The sequence below is a fragment of the Choloepus didactylus genome, chromosome 14, assembly GCF_015220235.1.
Source record: "Choloepus didactylus isolate mChoDid1 chromosome 14, mChoDid1.pri, whole genome shotgun sequence".
Lineage (NCBI taxonomy): Eukaryota > Metazoa > Chordata > Mammalia > Pilosa > Megalonychidae > Choloepus > Choloepus didactylus.
Genome location: NC_051320.1, coordinates 87,223,391 through 87,241,324, shown reverse-complemented (window position 1 = coordinate 87,241,324; position 17,934 = coordinate 87,223,391). Strand labels below are relative to the sequence as shown.

General features: G+C 38.2%; 1 protein-coding gene across 2 annotated transcripts in view; it reads right to left on the bottom strand.

Annotated features, from left to right (window-relative positions):
- EFR3A (EFR3 homolog A) overlaps positions 1-17,531 on the bottom strand; it is a 140,867-nt gene extending 123,336 nt beyond the window's left edge. For both annotated transcript variants that reach the window (XM_037802375.1, XM_037802376.1), the window contains exon 1: positions 17,308-17,531. In XM_037802375.1, coding sequence (XP_037658303.1) covers positions 17,308-17,317 — 10 coding nt within the window. In that variant the 5' untranslated portion in view covers positions 17,318-17,531. The remainder of the gene's footprint in view (positions 1-17,307) is intronic.
- Positions 17,532-17,934: the final 403 nt, after the last annotated feature.

Below are 17,934 nucleotides of genomic sequence, written 5' to 3'. Positions count from 1 at the left end.
ACCACTAATGTGAACTTTGAAAAATGTAAAACAAATGGTTTATAATGTAGAATGTAGGGGAACTAGCAGTAGAGAGCAATTAAGGAAGGGGGAACAATAATCCAAGAAGAACAGATAAGCTATTTAACGTTCTGGGGATGCCCAGAAATGACTATGGTCTGTTAATTTCTGATGGATGTAGTAGGAACAAGTTCACTGAAATGTTGCTATATTATGTAACTTTCTTGGGGTAAAGTAGGAACATGTTGGAAGTTAAGCAGTTATCTTAGGTTAGTTGTCTTTTTCTTACTCCCTTGTTATGGTCTCTTTGAAATGTTCTTTTATTGTATGTTTGTTTTCTTTTTAACTTTTTTTTTTCATACAGTTGATTTGAAAAAGAAGGGAAAGTTAAAAAAAAAAAAAAAGAAAGAAAAAAGACAAAGAAGGAAAAAAAAAAAAGATGTAGTGCCCCCTTGAGGAGCCTGTGGAGAATGCAGGGGTATTCGCCTACCCCACCTCCATGGTTGCTAACATGACCACAGACATAGGGGACTGGTGGTTTGATGGGTTGAGCCCTCTACCATAAGTTTTACCCTTGGGAAGACGGTTGCTGCAAAGGAGAGGCTAGGCCTCCCTATATTTGTGCCTAAGAGTCTCCTCCTGAATGCCTCTTTGTTGCTCAGATGTGGCCCTCTCTCTCTGGCTAAGCCAACTTGAAAGGTGAAATCACTGCCCTCCCCACTACGTGGGACCAGACACCCAGGGGAGTGAATCTCCCTGGCAACGTGGAATATGACTCCCGGAGAGGAATGTAGACCCGGCATCGTGGGATGGAGAACATCTGCTTGACCAAAAGGGGGATGTGAAAGGAAATGAAATAAGCTTCAGTGGCAGAGAGATTCCAAAACGAGCCGAGAGATCACTCTGGTGGGCACTCTTACGCACACTTTAGACAACCTTTTTTAGGTTCTAAAGAATTGGGGTAGCTGGTGGTGGATACCTGAAACTATTAAACTACAACCCAGAACCCATGAATCTCGAAGACAGTTGTATAAAAATGTAGCTTATGAGGGGGGACAATGGGATTGGGAATGCCATAAGGACCAAACTCCACTTTGTCTAGTTTATGGATGGATGTGTAGAAAAGTAGGGGAAGGAAACAAACAGACAAAGGTACCCAGTGTTCTTTTTTACTTCAATTGCTCTTTTTCACTCTAATTATTATTCTTGTTATTTTTGTGTGTGTGCTAATGAAGGTGTCAGGGATTGATTTAGGTGATGAATGTACAACTATGTAATGGTACTGTAAACAATCGAAATAACAATTTGTTTTGTAAAAAAAAAAAAAAAAAAAATCCATGGAACTGCCCAACACAGTGAACTGTAAGTTAAACCATGGACTATAGTGAATAGTACAATTATAAAAATGTGCTTTCATCAATTTTAACAAATGTACAACACCAATGCAAGATGGTAATAATAAGGTGGTATACGAGAATCTTGTATTTTATGCATGATTGTTTTGTAAACCCACAACTTCTCTAATAAAAAAGGAGAAGAAGGGGGGAGGGGAAGGGGAAGAAAAAGAAATAATGTCAACTTTGATAGTTCTCAGTACTACACCTATTGGGGAAGGAGTCTCTCAGGACAACTGCTCTTATACTTAGTTTCCTGATTCTGTATTATATAGAAACACAAAACACACACATACTCCTATGGCTATAATAATGATTCCTTAATGAGTACCTGACATTTAATCCTCACAACCATGAAGTGGTGACTATTATTATCTTCACTTTACAGATAAGGAAACTGGCAAAGAGAAATCAAGCAAACTGCTCGAGCTCACCCAAGCTCACATAGGCAACATCCTCTTAAAAAAAAAAAAATCTATCATAGGCATTATAGGCAATGATGTGGACCTCGCTCAGTTAACTACGTTGGTGTGGACTGTTTTTAATTAAAAAATCTTCTAAACATTTTACAAATAGGATGTGAGGTATTTCAGGCAAAATTCAAAAGAGCCTTAACATTCCCCAACTACTTACATTTTAATACAATAAACTTTTATTTCCTCCTTAGTCAAAGAATAACAAAAGTGTTAAGTCTGTGGGGATGTTTCCAACTTCCAAAATTATTTTTAGAAAATTTAATATACCAACAGCATTGATTCTTCTTATAGATTTCACAACACCCACAGCTTCAATGCCGTATGTTAAAGATTTTCATTTGAATTGGGATGACTAAATTTCCTGATTAAACAGCAAACCAAAAGATATGTAGCGATCTAATTCTGTATCTAAATAAAACGTGTATTTTAAGTATTTCTCTATCCAAAGTGTGAAGATAGCAAAATATAACATAGGACTTGTTGAGCAGACCTAGCTAAGTAAAAATTTTAATAAAGAAATATTACTCTACTAATTTAAGCATTCAGAGTTCAAAGCTTGATATACTCTCCCCAAAATTCCAATTAAAACATAGAACCTATAAACATTTTGTATTCATTCCATACATGACATTTTGGTAACATAAAGACTTCTTTAAATGTGCATGTATTCTTTTAATTTATATAAATATATACTATATGACACAGTTAATATACAGAAGGAATTGATTTTTATGTTTATCAAAATTGAAGAAGGTATTTTTAAGGTAGTTATGAAAAATCCTTTCTAAATCAGTATTTTTAAATGGATCATAAATCAAATCTGTTGTCATCATAGGATTTCAATACATTAATACATTTTCCTTAAGTTAAAAGTTAGGCTTATTATTAGGGGTGGCATGAAAAAAAAGTCACTTTCTGTGGCATTATAGTCTGAGAACCTGGAAATCTGTATACATTGTACTATTCATTTTATTACTGCAACAATAAAAAGAAACTACCATTACCCTTGAAAATTAATAAGTATGAACAGAAAAGTATCTCACTTCTACACAAATACTCAGAGAGAGTTTAGCAAGGTTGAATTACAGTGCAATCTTAAATAAAAAATTAAGAATGTCTGGATCAATGGCCAATCTGACAAATGCACAGCAGCCAAAGCACACTTAATTAAACCCATGTGTGCCATACTAATCTGGTCCCTAATATTCTCTGAACCACTGGACATAGGGCTTTTATTTTATTTTATTTTATTTCTTATTTTTTCAGCCCTTAATCATCATGTTGCTGAACCCTATCACTGAAAGCTCAAAAAAGACTGGCGATAGTTCTATGTTGCTAGAGAGAGTAAATACACAGAAACAAATAGAAAGGAAGGGAAAGAAGAGCAGCATTAGCTGTATAAGGGGAGAAAATTGAGCTGAAAACTCAAACAGCTAACTTATGCTCTTAAGTGACAGCACAAGACTCTAAATGCCCCTCAGTTCTAAAGAAAGCAATTTCCCAGCAAGTTTACCTAAGCATTGTTTCTGCCACCAGCAAATACATTCTTCTTTCACAAATACACATGATGAGGCTCAAACAAGATGGCAACAGGATGAAAAGTTGCTAACTGTCAAGTTCCATATGATTTATTTGAAATTACATTTGTGGGGTTGCCCTAATTTCTACCTGAAAACTATACAATTAAGCACATCTATTCAAGAGTTATAGAACAGGTTTACAACCTCTCACCCAAGTATACTTTGACAATCTCTTCCCCCCAACTAGGAAGCAGTGACAAGACAGTTAAGGACATAAGTACAGTATAGTACATACCATGATTAAGATACAATTGTCTTTAAGTCCCAAAGCTCTAAAAAAAGGTTTTTCTTAACATTGTGAATTATCATTATTATCACAGATAGCATCAGATCAAACAGTAAGACACTATCCATTTTTTTCTTTTTTCTTTTTTGCTATACCAGAATACGTCAAATGCTACTATAACTAAATGGACTGTCATTTGGGTCTTACATGGTTCTTCTTATCATGCAAACAGTTGTTGCAATGGCATTTATTTTAATAATGTCTCACCTGGTCTTTTTTTGCTTCCTCTGGCTCATTCCATCCTTGAACAGACATGTTCCCTGATGATCTGACTTCAGCCTCTTTTTTCTCTTTCATAATCTCATCCATTGTTATTTCTACATACGTCACCTGAATGTCCCAAAGGTACCTCACACTCATCACATCCTAAAATGGACTCACCTCCCATCTCAATTCCCCCAAATTGCTCCTCCTTCAAAAAAATCTCTTTATCAAACTAGAGTATAATCATTCATTCAAATGATCAAACCTAAAACCTGGGAGTTAACTCCTGACTCCTTTTCCCTCAACCCCTACATCCAATTAATCCTACCAACTGTACTTCCTCAACAGTGTTCAATTTGTCCACTGAAATCCAACCCCACTTCCACCATCCAAAACCACTCAGAACACTGTATTTTAATAACCTCTAACTGGTCTCCCTCTAACCTCTCTTATATATTTCCATAGCAGCCAGTGTTTCTCCTTCAGTAATGTCCATTACATTCCTTTAATCCACTCTGCCACTACACTGAGTGTGCAGTATGTGCCAGGCACTGTACCAAAAGCTATGTATAACAGCAGTGAAGGAAACAGGTATATGCCTTCAGAAAGGTCACTTGGGTCAGTAATTGCTTGCCCAGCACCCATCTTTCCCACCAGGTTGGGATTCATGACAGCAGGGACGATGTCCACCTTGCTGCTGTACACTCAGTGTCTAGCATAGTAACTAACACATAATAGGTGTTTAAGAATATGTACTGGATAAAATACATAATTACCAAATCTACACATATGCAGCCTTTAAGTCTCTATCCTCCCCAGTACCAGTAAGGCAGGCTAGAATAGGACCCTCTGGGCAGGCCAGGGGCGATGGTTTGTTCAAATGGACAGGAAGCACCAAGCCACGGATAGTAAGATGGAAAGCAAGAAGGAGGGGCTGAGCAAAAAGAGGACCAAACTCTACTTCTCAAAACCAGCTGAGAAAGGCAGAGAGCGAAAGGAGGGGCTGTGTGGAAGGAGAACCAAACCTCAGTTCTCAGAATCAGCTAAGATAGCCAGAAGGAGGAAAAGGAGGGGTTAAGCCAGGGTGGGGGGAGAATGGGAATTTCCACCCCTAATCCTGGCCTAAAGCATAGCAACAGGCTAACATATAAAACCTGGACATAGCTTAACCAGGTGCAGCCCCTCTCTTGGGGCCTGCCTGCACTGACCTCTCCAGTGGGTATTCCTTCTTACCAACCTTTGCTATATCCCTGTGTGTGCTGGCCTTTCAAATAAACTTGACTGCTTGCTACTGTTCCTCTTGTCCCTGAATTCTTTCTTGAGGCAAGAAAACAAACCTGCACCGGAGCCCACCTCAGGTGCCAACCAAGCTCCGGCAACACCAGTGTTTCACTTCAACTGCCTGCTGGTTATTTCCCCCAGTATGACTCACCTCAAACACGTTCCCCAAAACAGCACATCTCCTATGATCACTATTTCTGAGTATCTTTTAAGTCACTGAGGCTTATGAGGTCATCTTTCAGTCTTCTCCCCTTGTCCCCCTCTTCCAGTTTGTGGTAGTCTCTCTTCTGAACCTGCTTCAGCACCATTCGTATGGTGTTTGCCATTTCCTTCTTTGTCATAGCAGTCTATACACCTTTCTATAAAGTGGATAAACATTTTCAAGATAGGGATTGCTTTATTTGCTGAATGAATGAATCCCTACGAGAGATCCAAAAGGGAAATAACAAAGGTTGAAAGAGAACATTTCCAACTCCAAGAGCAAACTGACAGTGCCTATGACTGAAACAACAACAGGAGAGGTTATAAAATCTCCAGTCCTGGAAATGACCAGAGGAAATAAGTGAGACACCATCAGCTACAGGGCTTTGGTTTTTGTCTCTAGGTTCCTGAGTGTCTGATTCTAAAACATCGTATGTAACTGTCCAAGGGCATATCCTAAGGTATAAGACTATAAATTTCAACTTTTTAAAAGTGACCGATATTTCCGTACTGATATCTAATGCAAAATCTCAAAATTAAAACAGATAAAAAATAAAGGAGCTACTCCAGTTGAAGCTCGGTCGGGCAGAGAGACCCACCTGCTCCACATATACTCTGCAAACAACAGTCCCCATTACATTCCTTCCAATGGAAGACATTTTGAAAACTTTGGTTCTGAAAGCAGCTCAGATTACCCTTGTGAAACCTCCAGTGTGGGTCAAGAACATGACATGCTCAGGAACTAACAATGAGAGCCCCGTGCCAGAGGATGGAGTGTTTGCAAAGGTAATATAAATAGACAGTCATGAACTGGGGCAGATATACATCCTTCTTCCATCACTCTCTTGGACCAGAACTGTTCCATTTAATAAGTTGGTACAGTAAGACAAAGCTGGAACAACTTCCTGAAGGTGCCCCCATCCTTGGAAGATCAAGCAAGGAAACAGGATGGAACCAAGGGAAAGGTGCTAGGGAGTAGACAAGCTACTTAAATCTGTTTCTAACCTGGGCTTCAAACTGAAGAAGAAACTGGACCTCTGAAATTCACATACTACAGCCCAGCTAAGAGAAAAGTAGAATCTATAGGAACTTAGACCTGAAATTTTAGCTATTATGTGCTTGCATGGTATGGCCTCCCCTCTGCAGATGCCCTTCTATAGAATCAAGTATCCAAGAATCCAGAAAACATGCTGATATTAAGAAACTTTTCATCAAGTATTTCTTCCTTTAAATCACAATCACAAAAATTCAATTGCATACAAATATCCCTGGAAGGAATTATCTTTTCCCATTTGGATCAAATAGCTGGTTAAAACAAACAAACAAACAAAAACCCAAAAAAGCTTTTAACTGACTGAGATCGTAAAACAAATAAGTCAGATATTCTGCATGGGACACTCTCTCAACTTTCAGGACACTCCTTTAGCACTGGCACAGCACCTTCTGCAAAGTTTATGAGGTCCTAGTAATTTACAATGGCAAACTTGGACACCTTAAATTTCATTTTCTTTGCCCAGCTGGAGTGAGATCCATTTAAAGTTAAGTGCAATCAAAGCATAGAGAACTCTGTAGCAAATTGCCAAGACAGCTGCTCAAAAAAAGCCAATTAAATGGCAGGGGTATGAAGAACACAGCCTTATACAGAAAACTACTGCAGCAGAAATATCCTGGAGTTCAGGTAATAAAAGAAAAGAGCACATCTGAATAACTCACCAACTAAGAATGAAAACAAAAATAATGACATTTAGGAAGACAGAGCTCCTCTTGAAGACTGCAGAGCAAAAGGTTTTAGGACACGGCCAACTCAAGATTTGGAGGAACAAGGGAAAAATCCTGGGTAGTGATTCCTTCTTTAATAAAAATGAGAATCATACTATTTAATAACACATAAAGTTAGCAGTAAATAAATATGTAAAATGGAGAATATGATCCCCTAAATGGAAAGAGGAAAAATAATATTAGTTCCTGTTTGCTTGAGAACCTAAGCAAGAGCTGGTTCATTCCAAGAACTGAATGAATATGGCAAATATAAATGATGAGAAATTTTGACAGGTTTGACATATTAGTCATAGGAGGAATTGCCAACATTCATTTTGTGATTATATTTCCCTAAAACTGTGTTCACTCCACAATGCACAATCATTCCCCACCCCAGCCCCCAAAAACCTACAAGCTTCAATAAACTGAACCCACACATAATGAATCATCCCAACCTTTCAGGTTTTCATGACTGAAACCACCACTTAATAAAACAAAAACTACTTCTTCCTTTCAAAAAAAAAAAAAAAAACATGACGGTGAGGAGAAAAAGGAATACCTCCTATTCAGGAACAACTTCATCCACCAACTATCCCTTAAAGTCATTCACAGAATTTTACATTTCCTAGCATATGGTAGCAATCAAACAGCAAATGAACTGTTTTTCCCAAGTAAGTATATAATACAAACACTATTTGATTGGTTACTCAAAATCCCTTTTTACAGGCTAAAGGAAGGCCATTTTAGTACAATACTTGAATGTTTCATATCATGTTTCTGAAAAACTAAAAAAATTATGAAGAGCTTAAAAAATTATGTTAAAACTGTAAAAAGATTTTAAGCATCTTCTGATTGCACAATATATGCTAACTGTAGAAAATCTGGAAAACACAAATTATAGACAAAATAAAAATAATCCATAATGCCAGCACCAGTTAACTGATTGTATAGTTTCTTCCTCCTACATACATTTTGGCATTAGGTCAGATATCCTGTTTTTCATGTAACATTTTTCATAAGAATGTTCCCCTGCCATTAAAAACCTTCATCCATATCATTTTTAATGCTTGCATCCTATTTCATTGTAAAGATCTTCTATACTTAATTCCACCACTTTCCTATTATTAGATAATGAAGTTTCTGGGTTTTCACTATTTTACAAGTATTGGTGAGACAAATATCTTGGTGCAGAAACCTTTGGCTATATTTTTTAATCATTTCTTAAGGATAGATATCCAAAAGTGAAATTACTGGGTGAGTTGTTATTAATAAACATTACTCAAGCACTTCATAATATACTGCCAAATAACTTTCAAAAAAAGCTGTACAAATTTAAACTTCTCCCTTTCCTACTGTATCTCATGACTTTTGCGTGTTATTGTTAAAAACTCTTTGGTAATCTGACAGTCCAAAAGTGATTTCAGCTTTTAAATAGCCTTCCTTTATTAAGAAAATTCAACCAATTCCCCTCAAATCTTTATCAAGCTTTTGTGCTTGAAATTCTATGAAATGTCTTTGCATGTACTTTAACCACGCAGAGTTCAGCCCTCCTATCAAGGTCAATCTGAGGCAAATGCAAATGCAGGTTCCTCCCTGTTTCTTCTGAGCCTGTGTCTTATCCTGGGCGTCTCCTTCTCTGAAGGAGAACATCAGCAAACGCAAAGGCCAATGTGCAACAGAGGGGTATAGAACAGGGAAGGTGTATGCAATTGAAGCTGTTGGTACCAATGAAACATGTCATAAATCTACTATGCTAAACTTTAGTTCCATGGTAAACACAAAGGGGAAAAAAAAATATATATATATATATATATATATATATATATATATATGCAGAGAGAAATAAGAAAAGAATCAAAAGTACACACACAAAAAATCAAATAAATATGAAAGTATGCAAACAGAAGAACTGATGCTCAAAAATAGTGTAAAACTTACAAAGACCATGTAACAAAATGGCAGACAGCCTTGCCTTATCACTACTTACTTTAAATGCAAACTCTCCAGTCCAAATGCAGAGATTGGCAGAATGCATTAAAAAAAAAAAAAAAAAAAAAATGACCCAACTACATGCTGCTTATAAGAGACTCACCTTAAATTCAAAGATACAGGTAGGCTGAAAGTGAAAGGATGAAAAAAATATAAACCATACAAACAGTAGCCAAAAAGAGCTGGAGTAGTTATACTAATATCAGGTAAAATAGACTTAAAGTCAAAAACAGTTACAAGGGACAAAGGAGGTCACTATATGCTGATAAAGGGGTTACTTCAATAAGAAGATACAACAACTATATATATATATATATGTATTTATACATACATATATATATATATATATATATATGTATTTATACATACACACACACACACACACACACACACACACACACCCCTAAAGTCAGAGCCCTAAAATATATGAAGGAAATACTGACAAATTTGAAGGTAGAAAAAGACAGTTCTACACTAATAGTAAGAGACTTCAATATACCACTTTCAATAGTGGATAAAACATCTAGAAAAAAAGATCAATAAGGAAATAGGAAACTTGAACAATACTCTATGCCCACTAGACATAACAGACATACATAGAACACTTCATCCAACAGCAATAGAATACATATTCTTCTCTAGTGCACATGGATAATTCTCCAGGACACACCACAGATTAGGTCACAGGTGAATTTTACCAAATATTCCAAAAAGAATTAACACCAATACTGCTCAAATGCTTCCAAAAAACTGAAGAGAAGGGAACACGTCTCACCTCATTCTATAAGGCCAGCATCACCCTAATAGCAAAATAAGATAAGATACCCCAAGTAAAGAAAACTACATACCAATATCCCTTCTGAAAATAGATGCAAAAATCCTCAACGACGCAAAAATCCTCAACAAAGGACTGGCAAACTAAATCCAATGCACACTACAAAATTATACATCACAATTAAGCAGGTTTATCCTAGGCATGCAAAGATGGTTCAACCTAAGATAATTAATGTACTACACAGTATTATAACACAGAAAAAAAATAACATGATCATCTCAATTGATACAGAAAAGGCATTCGATAAAATCTAGCACCCTACTTGATAAACAGTTAGATAACTAAGAATTGAAGGAAACTTTCTCAACATAATAAAAGCATATATCAAAACCCCAAAGCTAACATCATACTCAATCCTATAAGACTAAAAGCTTCCTAAGATCAGGAACGAGACATGGATGTCCACTGTCACTGTTATTTGACATTATATCGGAAGTTTTAACCAGAGCAATTAGGAAAGGGAAAAAAAATAAGACATCCAAATTGAAAAGGAAAAAAGAAAACTTATTTGCAGATGACATGGTCCTACATAAAGAAATCCAAAATATCTACAAAAAAGCTACTAGAGCTAAAAAACAAATTCAGCAATGTGGTGGGGTTAAAAAAAATTCGACACACAAAAATAAGTAGTATTTCTATACACTAGTAATGAACAATCTGAAGAGGAAATCAAGAAAAAGTTCCATTTGCAATAGTGACTAAAAGAATCAAATATCTAGGAATAAATGTAATCAGGGATGTAAAGAACTAATATATGGAAAACTACAAAACATTACTAAAAGGAATTGAAGGACTCCTAAATAAATGGAAGGACTTATCACGCTCATGGATTGGAAGCCTAAATATTGTCAAGATGTCAATTCTACACAAATTGATTTACAGATTCATTGCAATCCCAATCAAAATTGCAACAAGCTACTTTCAAGAAATGGAAAAGCTAATCATCAAATTACATGAAAGACTAAGGGGCCTTGAATAGCCAGAGCCATATTGAAAAAGAAGAGTGAAGTTGGAGAACTCACACCTTCAGGCTTTAAAACTTACTACAAAGCTACAGTAGTCAAAACAAAATAGTACTGTTACAAAGGCAGACTTATACACCAATGTCCAGAATTGAGAATGTAGAAATAGACACATCTATGGCTAACTGATGTTTAACAAGCACGTCAATTTCACTCAATTAGGAAAGAACAGTCTCTTCAACAATTGGTGCTGAGAGAACTGATGTCCATATGCAAAAGAATGAAGGTGGACACTTACCTCATCCAATATACAAAAAAATCAACTCAAATGGATGAAAGACCTAAATATAAGAACCAGGACTATCAACTCCTAGAAGAAAACATAGGGAAGCTTCTTCAGGACCTTGTGTTAGGCTATGGTTTCTTAGACTTTACACCCAAAGCACAAGAAACAAAAGAAAAAAAAAATAGATAAATGGGACCTTATAAAAATTAAAAACTTTTGCACCTTAAAGAACTTTATCATGAAAGTACAACAACCACCTACACAATGGGAGAAAACATTTGGAAACCATATAACCAATAAAGGTTTAATATCCAGAATATATAAAGAAATCCTTCAACTTAACAAAAAGACAAACAACATGGGCCAAAGACTTAAGGGGATAGCTCTCCAAGGAAGATAAACAAATGGCCAAATAGCACATGAAAAGATGCTCAACATCATTATTAGGGAAACACAAATGAAAATCACAACATTTATCATTTCACTCCCACTAGAATGGCTACTATTAAAAAACAAAAAATAAGTGTTGGAGAGGATGTGGATAAATAGTAATACTTTCTCATTGTTGCTGGGAATGTAAAATGGTGTAACCACTGTGAAAAACAGTAGGCGGTTCCCCAGAAAGTTAAGCACAGAATTACCACAGGACCCAGCAATCCCACTTCTAGGTATATACCCAAAAGAACTGAAAGCAGGGACTCAACGGATATTCGCACACTGATGTCCATAGCAGCATTATTCACAACTGCGAAAAGATGGAAGCTACCCAAGGGTTCATTGACTGATGAACGGACAAATAAAATAAAATGTGGTACATACATACAATGGAATATTATTCAGCTTTGAAAAGGAATGAAGTTGTGATACATGCAACAACATAGATAAACCCTGAAGATATCGTGTTAAGCAAACAATAAGGCATACACAAGGGACAAACACTGTATCATCTCACAGATATGAAATAATTAGAGTAAGCAAATTCATAGAGTCAAAAAATAGAATACAGGTTAATAGGGACTGGAGTGATGGTAGGTAATGGGGAGTTAATTCTTAATTGGTACAGAGTTTCTGTTTGGGACAATGGAAAAGTCTTGATAATGTATAGTAGTGATGATAACACAACATTGTGAATATAATTAACACCACTGAATTATATATCTAAATGTGGTTAAAAGTGGAAATTTCAGGTGGCATACATAAAATAAAAATTAACAACAAAAAAAAGTAGGACTGTGCAACACAAAGTGAACCCCAACGTTAACTATGGACTACAGTTAATAGTACAATTATAATAAATTGGCTCATTAATTTTAACAAAGGAACCACACTAATGTAAAATATTAAAAAATGGGGGCAGGTATCGGGAACTCTGAATATTCTGCATGATCTTTCTGTAAACCTACAACTTCTCTAACTAAAAAAAAAATCAATCATGCATTTATTGAATATTTACCAAGCACCTCTTATTACCAGGCACAGTGCTAAGCACAAGTAACAGGGTCAAAAAAACAGACAGGATCTGATAACTGTAGATTCAACTCTGACCTGTCTGAGAGCAGAGGAGTACTGAGAACAGAACTGGGACTTGGAAGCCAGACCTATCTAGTTCCAATCTCAACTGTACCAAATATTTACTGTTGTTAGGCTTGTTACTTAACTTCCCTGAATCTCAATCTCTCCATCTCTAAAACAGGTTAAATAGGGCCTCCTTCAAAGTGTGACAGTTAAATAAGATAATATAAGTAAAGCACACAGTATACTGTCTGTTATACAATAACGGGTTCCTACCACTATTAACTAAAGTTTTCATAAAGTAACCAATAAGGTGGAAACTGCCAATATGCCTATAAAATAAACAGTAACTGAATGTTAACTGTAACAGCTTGAACACACTTTCAGTCAAGTAAGTGCTTCTCTTCAGGGCATCTAAAGCCCTCAAAATTCTTGCTCCCATCTCTAGCTGGAGCCTTATCTTATTGAAGCCCTACGTCCCCAGGAGCCCAAGTGGATATAGAAAAAACGGTAAAATCTAGGCAGCAACTAAAGCAGTGTCAAGTAAAGGTCACTGTGGGAAAGTAGTTTCTTCAGCTGCAACCCTGGCAATATACTCTGGTGCTGGTGGAGGAAGAACATAAGCACACCCCCCCCCCACACACACACACACAAGGCAGGGGGTGAGGGGGCAGACAACCCAGAAAGGCTCACAAGCCAGTAGTATGAATATCAAGCTGAGTCATTTTTAGGTTAAGTGTTCGTAAGTCTGGTTGTGATGTGTTTCTAAAAGCACTATTTCAACCAGCACCAACTTTCACACACAATTCATCAACAGTCTGTATTTCTTTCATAAGAATAGATTGAAAATGTGTTAAATCTAATCAGCCTCATTAGAGGAAAAAATAAATGTGGAGTAACCACATTACCACAGCCTAACAAATTTGTCCCGATATCAATGGCAATATCTAAATGAGAAAATAAAGCATTAGCCACAAATAATTACTAAAAGCATAGTTAAAAAGTAAACAATGGTTCAGAGTTGTAATTTCCCCTAGCTGAAACACAAATAATAAAATACAATAAAATATAATAAATATAATAAAATAATAAAAGAGCATATTTGACTGGGCCTGCTTTGAAGCAAATTATCTGTGAACTAAGGAGCCCTCTTCCTATGTGTAGTCGTCTGAGTATTTTAAGTCAGTGCTTATACATAACCAATCATCTTAGCTAGCACACCAGTGGAATCCAAAGCCTTTTCCCCCCCAGATTCCGGTGATAAGACACAAGAAAAGGCAAAATGTTAACCTTTCTTGTAAACTCACAGTCTGATTTATGTTTTGACTAAGCCTACATTTGTGCTAGTTTAACTCCAGGGGGTGGGGGATAAGGCTAGGGCTAAGCTATTAACAACTTATTGCTAGAGACAAATAAACAGTATCTATGCTCACTGCAGTCACTGATTAAAGGGGCTAGATCTGTGTTCTAGTCCTGATTCTACTCCATGTGAAGTGGCCTTGGCCAAATCACTGAAACTCATTGAGTCTCAGTCTCCTACTATGCAAAATAAAATGACTGGATTAGGAAGCTTTAACATTCCTTCCAACTCAAATTCTAATTCAAGGTTTGACCATCTTTAAGATCAAAGGGCTTCTTCATGTTACTTCTGAATGACAGATGAAATAAAAGACTTTAGAGAAATGATGTCTCAAATGATAGGATTATAGGTTTTTAGGTTTGAAAAAAAAGCATTCAGTGAAACAGTCTTGAAATCTGTACCTAGTGACTGTTGCAAAGTACATACTGAAAATAGAGTAACCTAACTACAGAATTGTTCCTGGGTCCAGCAGCTTCCTGTCAGGCATTCTTCCAGGTAGTTGCTTTCTCAGAAAGCATCCATGGAGCTCCAAAATAGCTCCACAGACACTGCTATCAACAGTCATAGACACGGAATTGCTTATCTTTCAAGTGTATACTATGATTGATTGGATTCTACTTATCAACACCTGTTTCAAGGACTGATTACCAATATTTCAAATAAGAAACTATACGTTTAAAATAGCAATAGTAGAGTAATTTCAAAATCTGAGAGACCCTACTGACCATCTCCAAACCCTTCATTTTACAGGAAAGCATTACTTTTTTTTTAAATGCAATTTTATTGAAATACATTCACACACCATACAATCATCCAAAGTGTACAACAATTGTTCACAGCACCATCACACAGTTGTGTACCCACCACCACAATCAATTTTTGAACATTTTCATTAGTTCAAAAAATAAAAATAAGAATAAAAATGAAAGTAAAAAAGAACACCCAAAACATCCTATACCCCCCTCCCTTCTCCATCGTTCATCTACTCCCTGTCCCCATTTTTCCACTCATCTCTCCATACACTGGATACAGGGAGTGTGAGCCACAAGGCCCTCACAATCACATGGTCACACCATATAAGCTATAGTCACAAAATCGTCTTCAAGAATCAAGGATACTGGATTGCAATTCAACAGTTTCAGATAGGAAAGCATTACTTTCATTCAACTAAACCCTTTAGGATTAACTGGCTGAGCTTGTAAACAAGCTTCTCATCTCATTTAATTTGACATTCAAAAAATGAAAAATTTAGTTTAACTGAAGAGGGTTTTCTTCCTTAAAATATACCTAAAAACAATAATAATGTTGTCTTCTCTGGTTATGTACCTAATATGTTGGAAATGTATTCTCCACACAGAATTTCTGAGAAGTACTACTGTTCGCTGCATTATTCCAGCAATTTTGGTGACTGGCCACCAACAGACAGAAGAGGCAAAATGAACACTACTGTTGCACAGCGGTACCAATTGGTACCACACTTTTATTCAATCAGAGAATAAAAAGCATGACAATACAACATTGATAGATAACGCAAACATTTCATTTGTCTCCAGACATGCATGAAATCTGCATTAACCATAAAAAATACAAAGTAGCTCATTCTGGTTGAACACTCATTTTAAAAGAAACAAGTTTTCTATATCCACTCCATGAAGCTAGATAACCCTAAAACATAACTTTTTTTTTAAATTTCATAGACTGCTTACATTACCCATTTCACCATTAAATTCCAAATATTACACCCTAACTTTCAATAAGAGGTGTTTAGCGCCTTCTCTCTGCTTTCTCAAAAAGTAAAAGACTAGCAAAGTGCTAATCATAAACATTCACTGAATTAAATGAACATGAATTTAGAAATAATAATGATGATGGTGGCAACATTCCTCCAGTGTACAGGAATAAAATTAAAACATAAACTGCTGACATATTTATTGGATGCAAAGTCTGAGACATTAATTAGATACACAGTACAGTGTAAAGAAAACAAAAATCCACCTTGCACATACACATAAGGAAGCAAAAGTAATCTTTACATACAGACTATTTCAAGATTCTTCCATAGGATTACATCAACCTTTCTAATAATTCCTCCCCACCCACCACTAGACAAAACACGCATTTGAGCCAGACCTGGGAATTCAGTGTCCCATATGTCCACAAAAATAAGGACAGTACAAATGAGAAGTTAGTTGGGAATTCTAAGTATCATCAGCTAATTAAGAACACATCTGCAAGTGTATAAAACGTCTACAGTAAGGAATACTTAATCAAAAGAGCTCTTACTTTAAAAGAATCTCACATCAAGCATCAACATGCTGCTTTCCAAGATCAGAAGCTTCCCTAGTTTGCACACATCCATATTGGGCCCTGAGTTTTAAGTCACACTGCGACTATCTGGGTCGTTTAAAAATGGGTCATTAGGAGTACTGTAGTATCTCGAATTGTTCAGAGTGTAAAAAAGCTTCCACTACTCAGATCCAGTGATTCTGAACTTCATTGAGATCTACCGGTAGTAATACCTGGGGCGCTTGTTCAACACACGAAGGACGGAACCCTACCTCGGCATTTTTAACAAACCGCCCAAGTGAATCTGAAGCAGGTGGCCCAACAGCCACACTCTGAAGCAGCCACGCCTCACAAGTTCCCCCAGAGCCTCCTCTCTTACCAAGAGCACCTACTTCAACCACCCCGGACGTGTTACAGACGTCGAGTGAGTCAAGCCGGCTGCGGACTTCGACTGCCACGGGGAAGGACCCTGGGCCGCGCTCGGACCCCGGGGCCAGCACCATCCACCAAGGATGCCTGGCCCCTGAGCGGGAGCCCGCGGTCAGTTTCAGCATTTCCAGCAAGCCCCACTAAGCTATGTAACGTACTGGGAAAACAGCTTGGACTCTGCAGTCTCACAGGTCTAGGTTGCCACCGGATCTGCCACTTACTAGCCCTGCGTACTTCGCTTTTAACCGTTCGGGCCTCAGTTTCCCCGCCTGTGCAACGAGTCTCACGCCACCCCACACCCCCGCCCCTGTGCCAGCGAAGCCGAAACGAAACTAACCCGGCGGGTCGCGGGGGCACTTCCTGGCTCTCCTCAGCCCACCCGGCCTCCCCCGTCGCCCCGGGCGCTCGACCCACGGAGGGCGCGCCGAGCTCGCCGCCGCCTCCCACCGCCCTCGGCGGGCCACTCACGGGTAGGCATGGTGATCCCGAGCCGCGCTCGCCGCCGCGGAGGCTCAGCGGGGCCACGCAGGGCGCGCCGACCGCACCATGCCCAGCCGGCGTCGGGCCGCGAAGGCCGGGACGAGACGAAGGGCGAAGGGCGGAGGGAGCGACGGCGGACCCCGCGGCTCAAGCAGCGATCCCCGCGACAGCCGCCACCGACGGCCCAGCCGCGCGCCGGACGATGCGCTGGGCGTCCACACGTCCGTGACGTCAGCACGCCCCCGACGTCCCGGCCCCGCCCCCACCGGGCGGCCGAGCTCGGCCCGGGAGCCGAAGTCTCGGGTTTTGGGGCAGGGCGTGGCGGAGCTGGGGTGGCCTGGGGACAGTCACTGGGAACGACTTTGGGTTTCGTTTTATTTTCAAACCCTAGGGATTTGAGTGATGTTCATTTTTATTAATCCCTGTGTGGAGTGTGTGAGAGATATTTGTGTCTTACGGTTGCATCATTTTGTGATGTTTGTGAGTGAAAGCGTGATTGCTTTCGGTGCAATATCTGTAGGCGTTTCCTTTTATAAGCCTTTTAACTTGCAGTGTGTTCCATACGCTCTGAGAGCTTGATATATTTGAGACGCACTAAGGTCACTTGGTATTAAT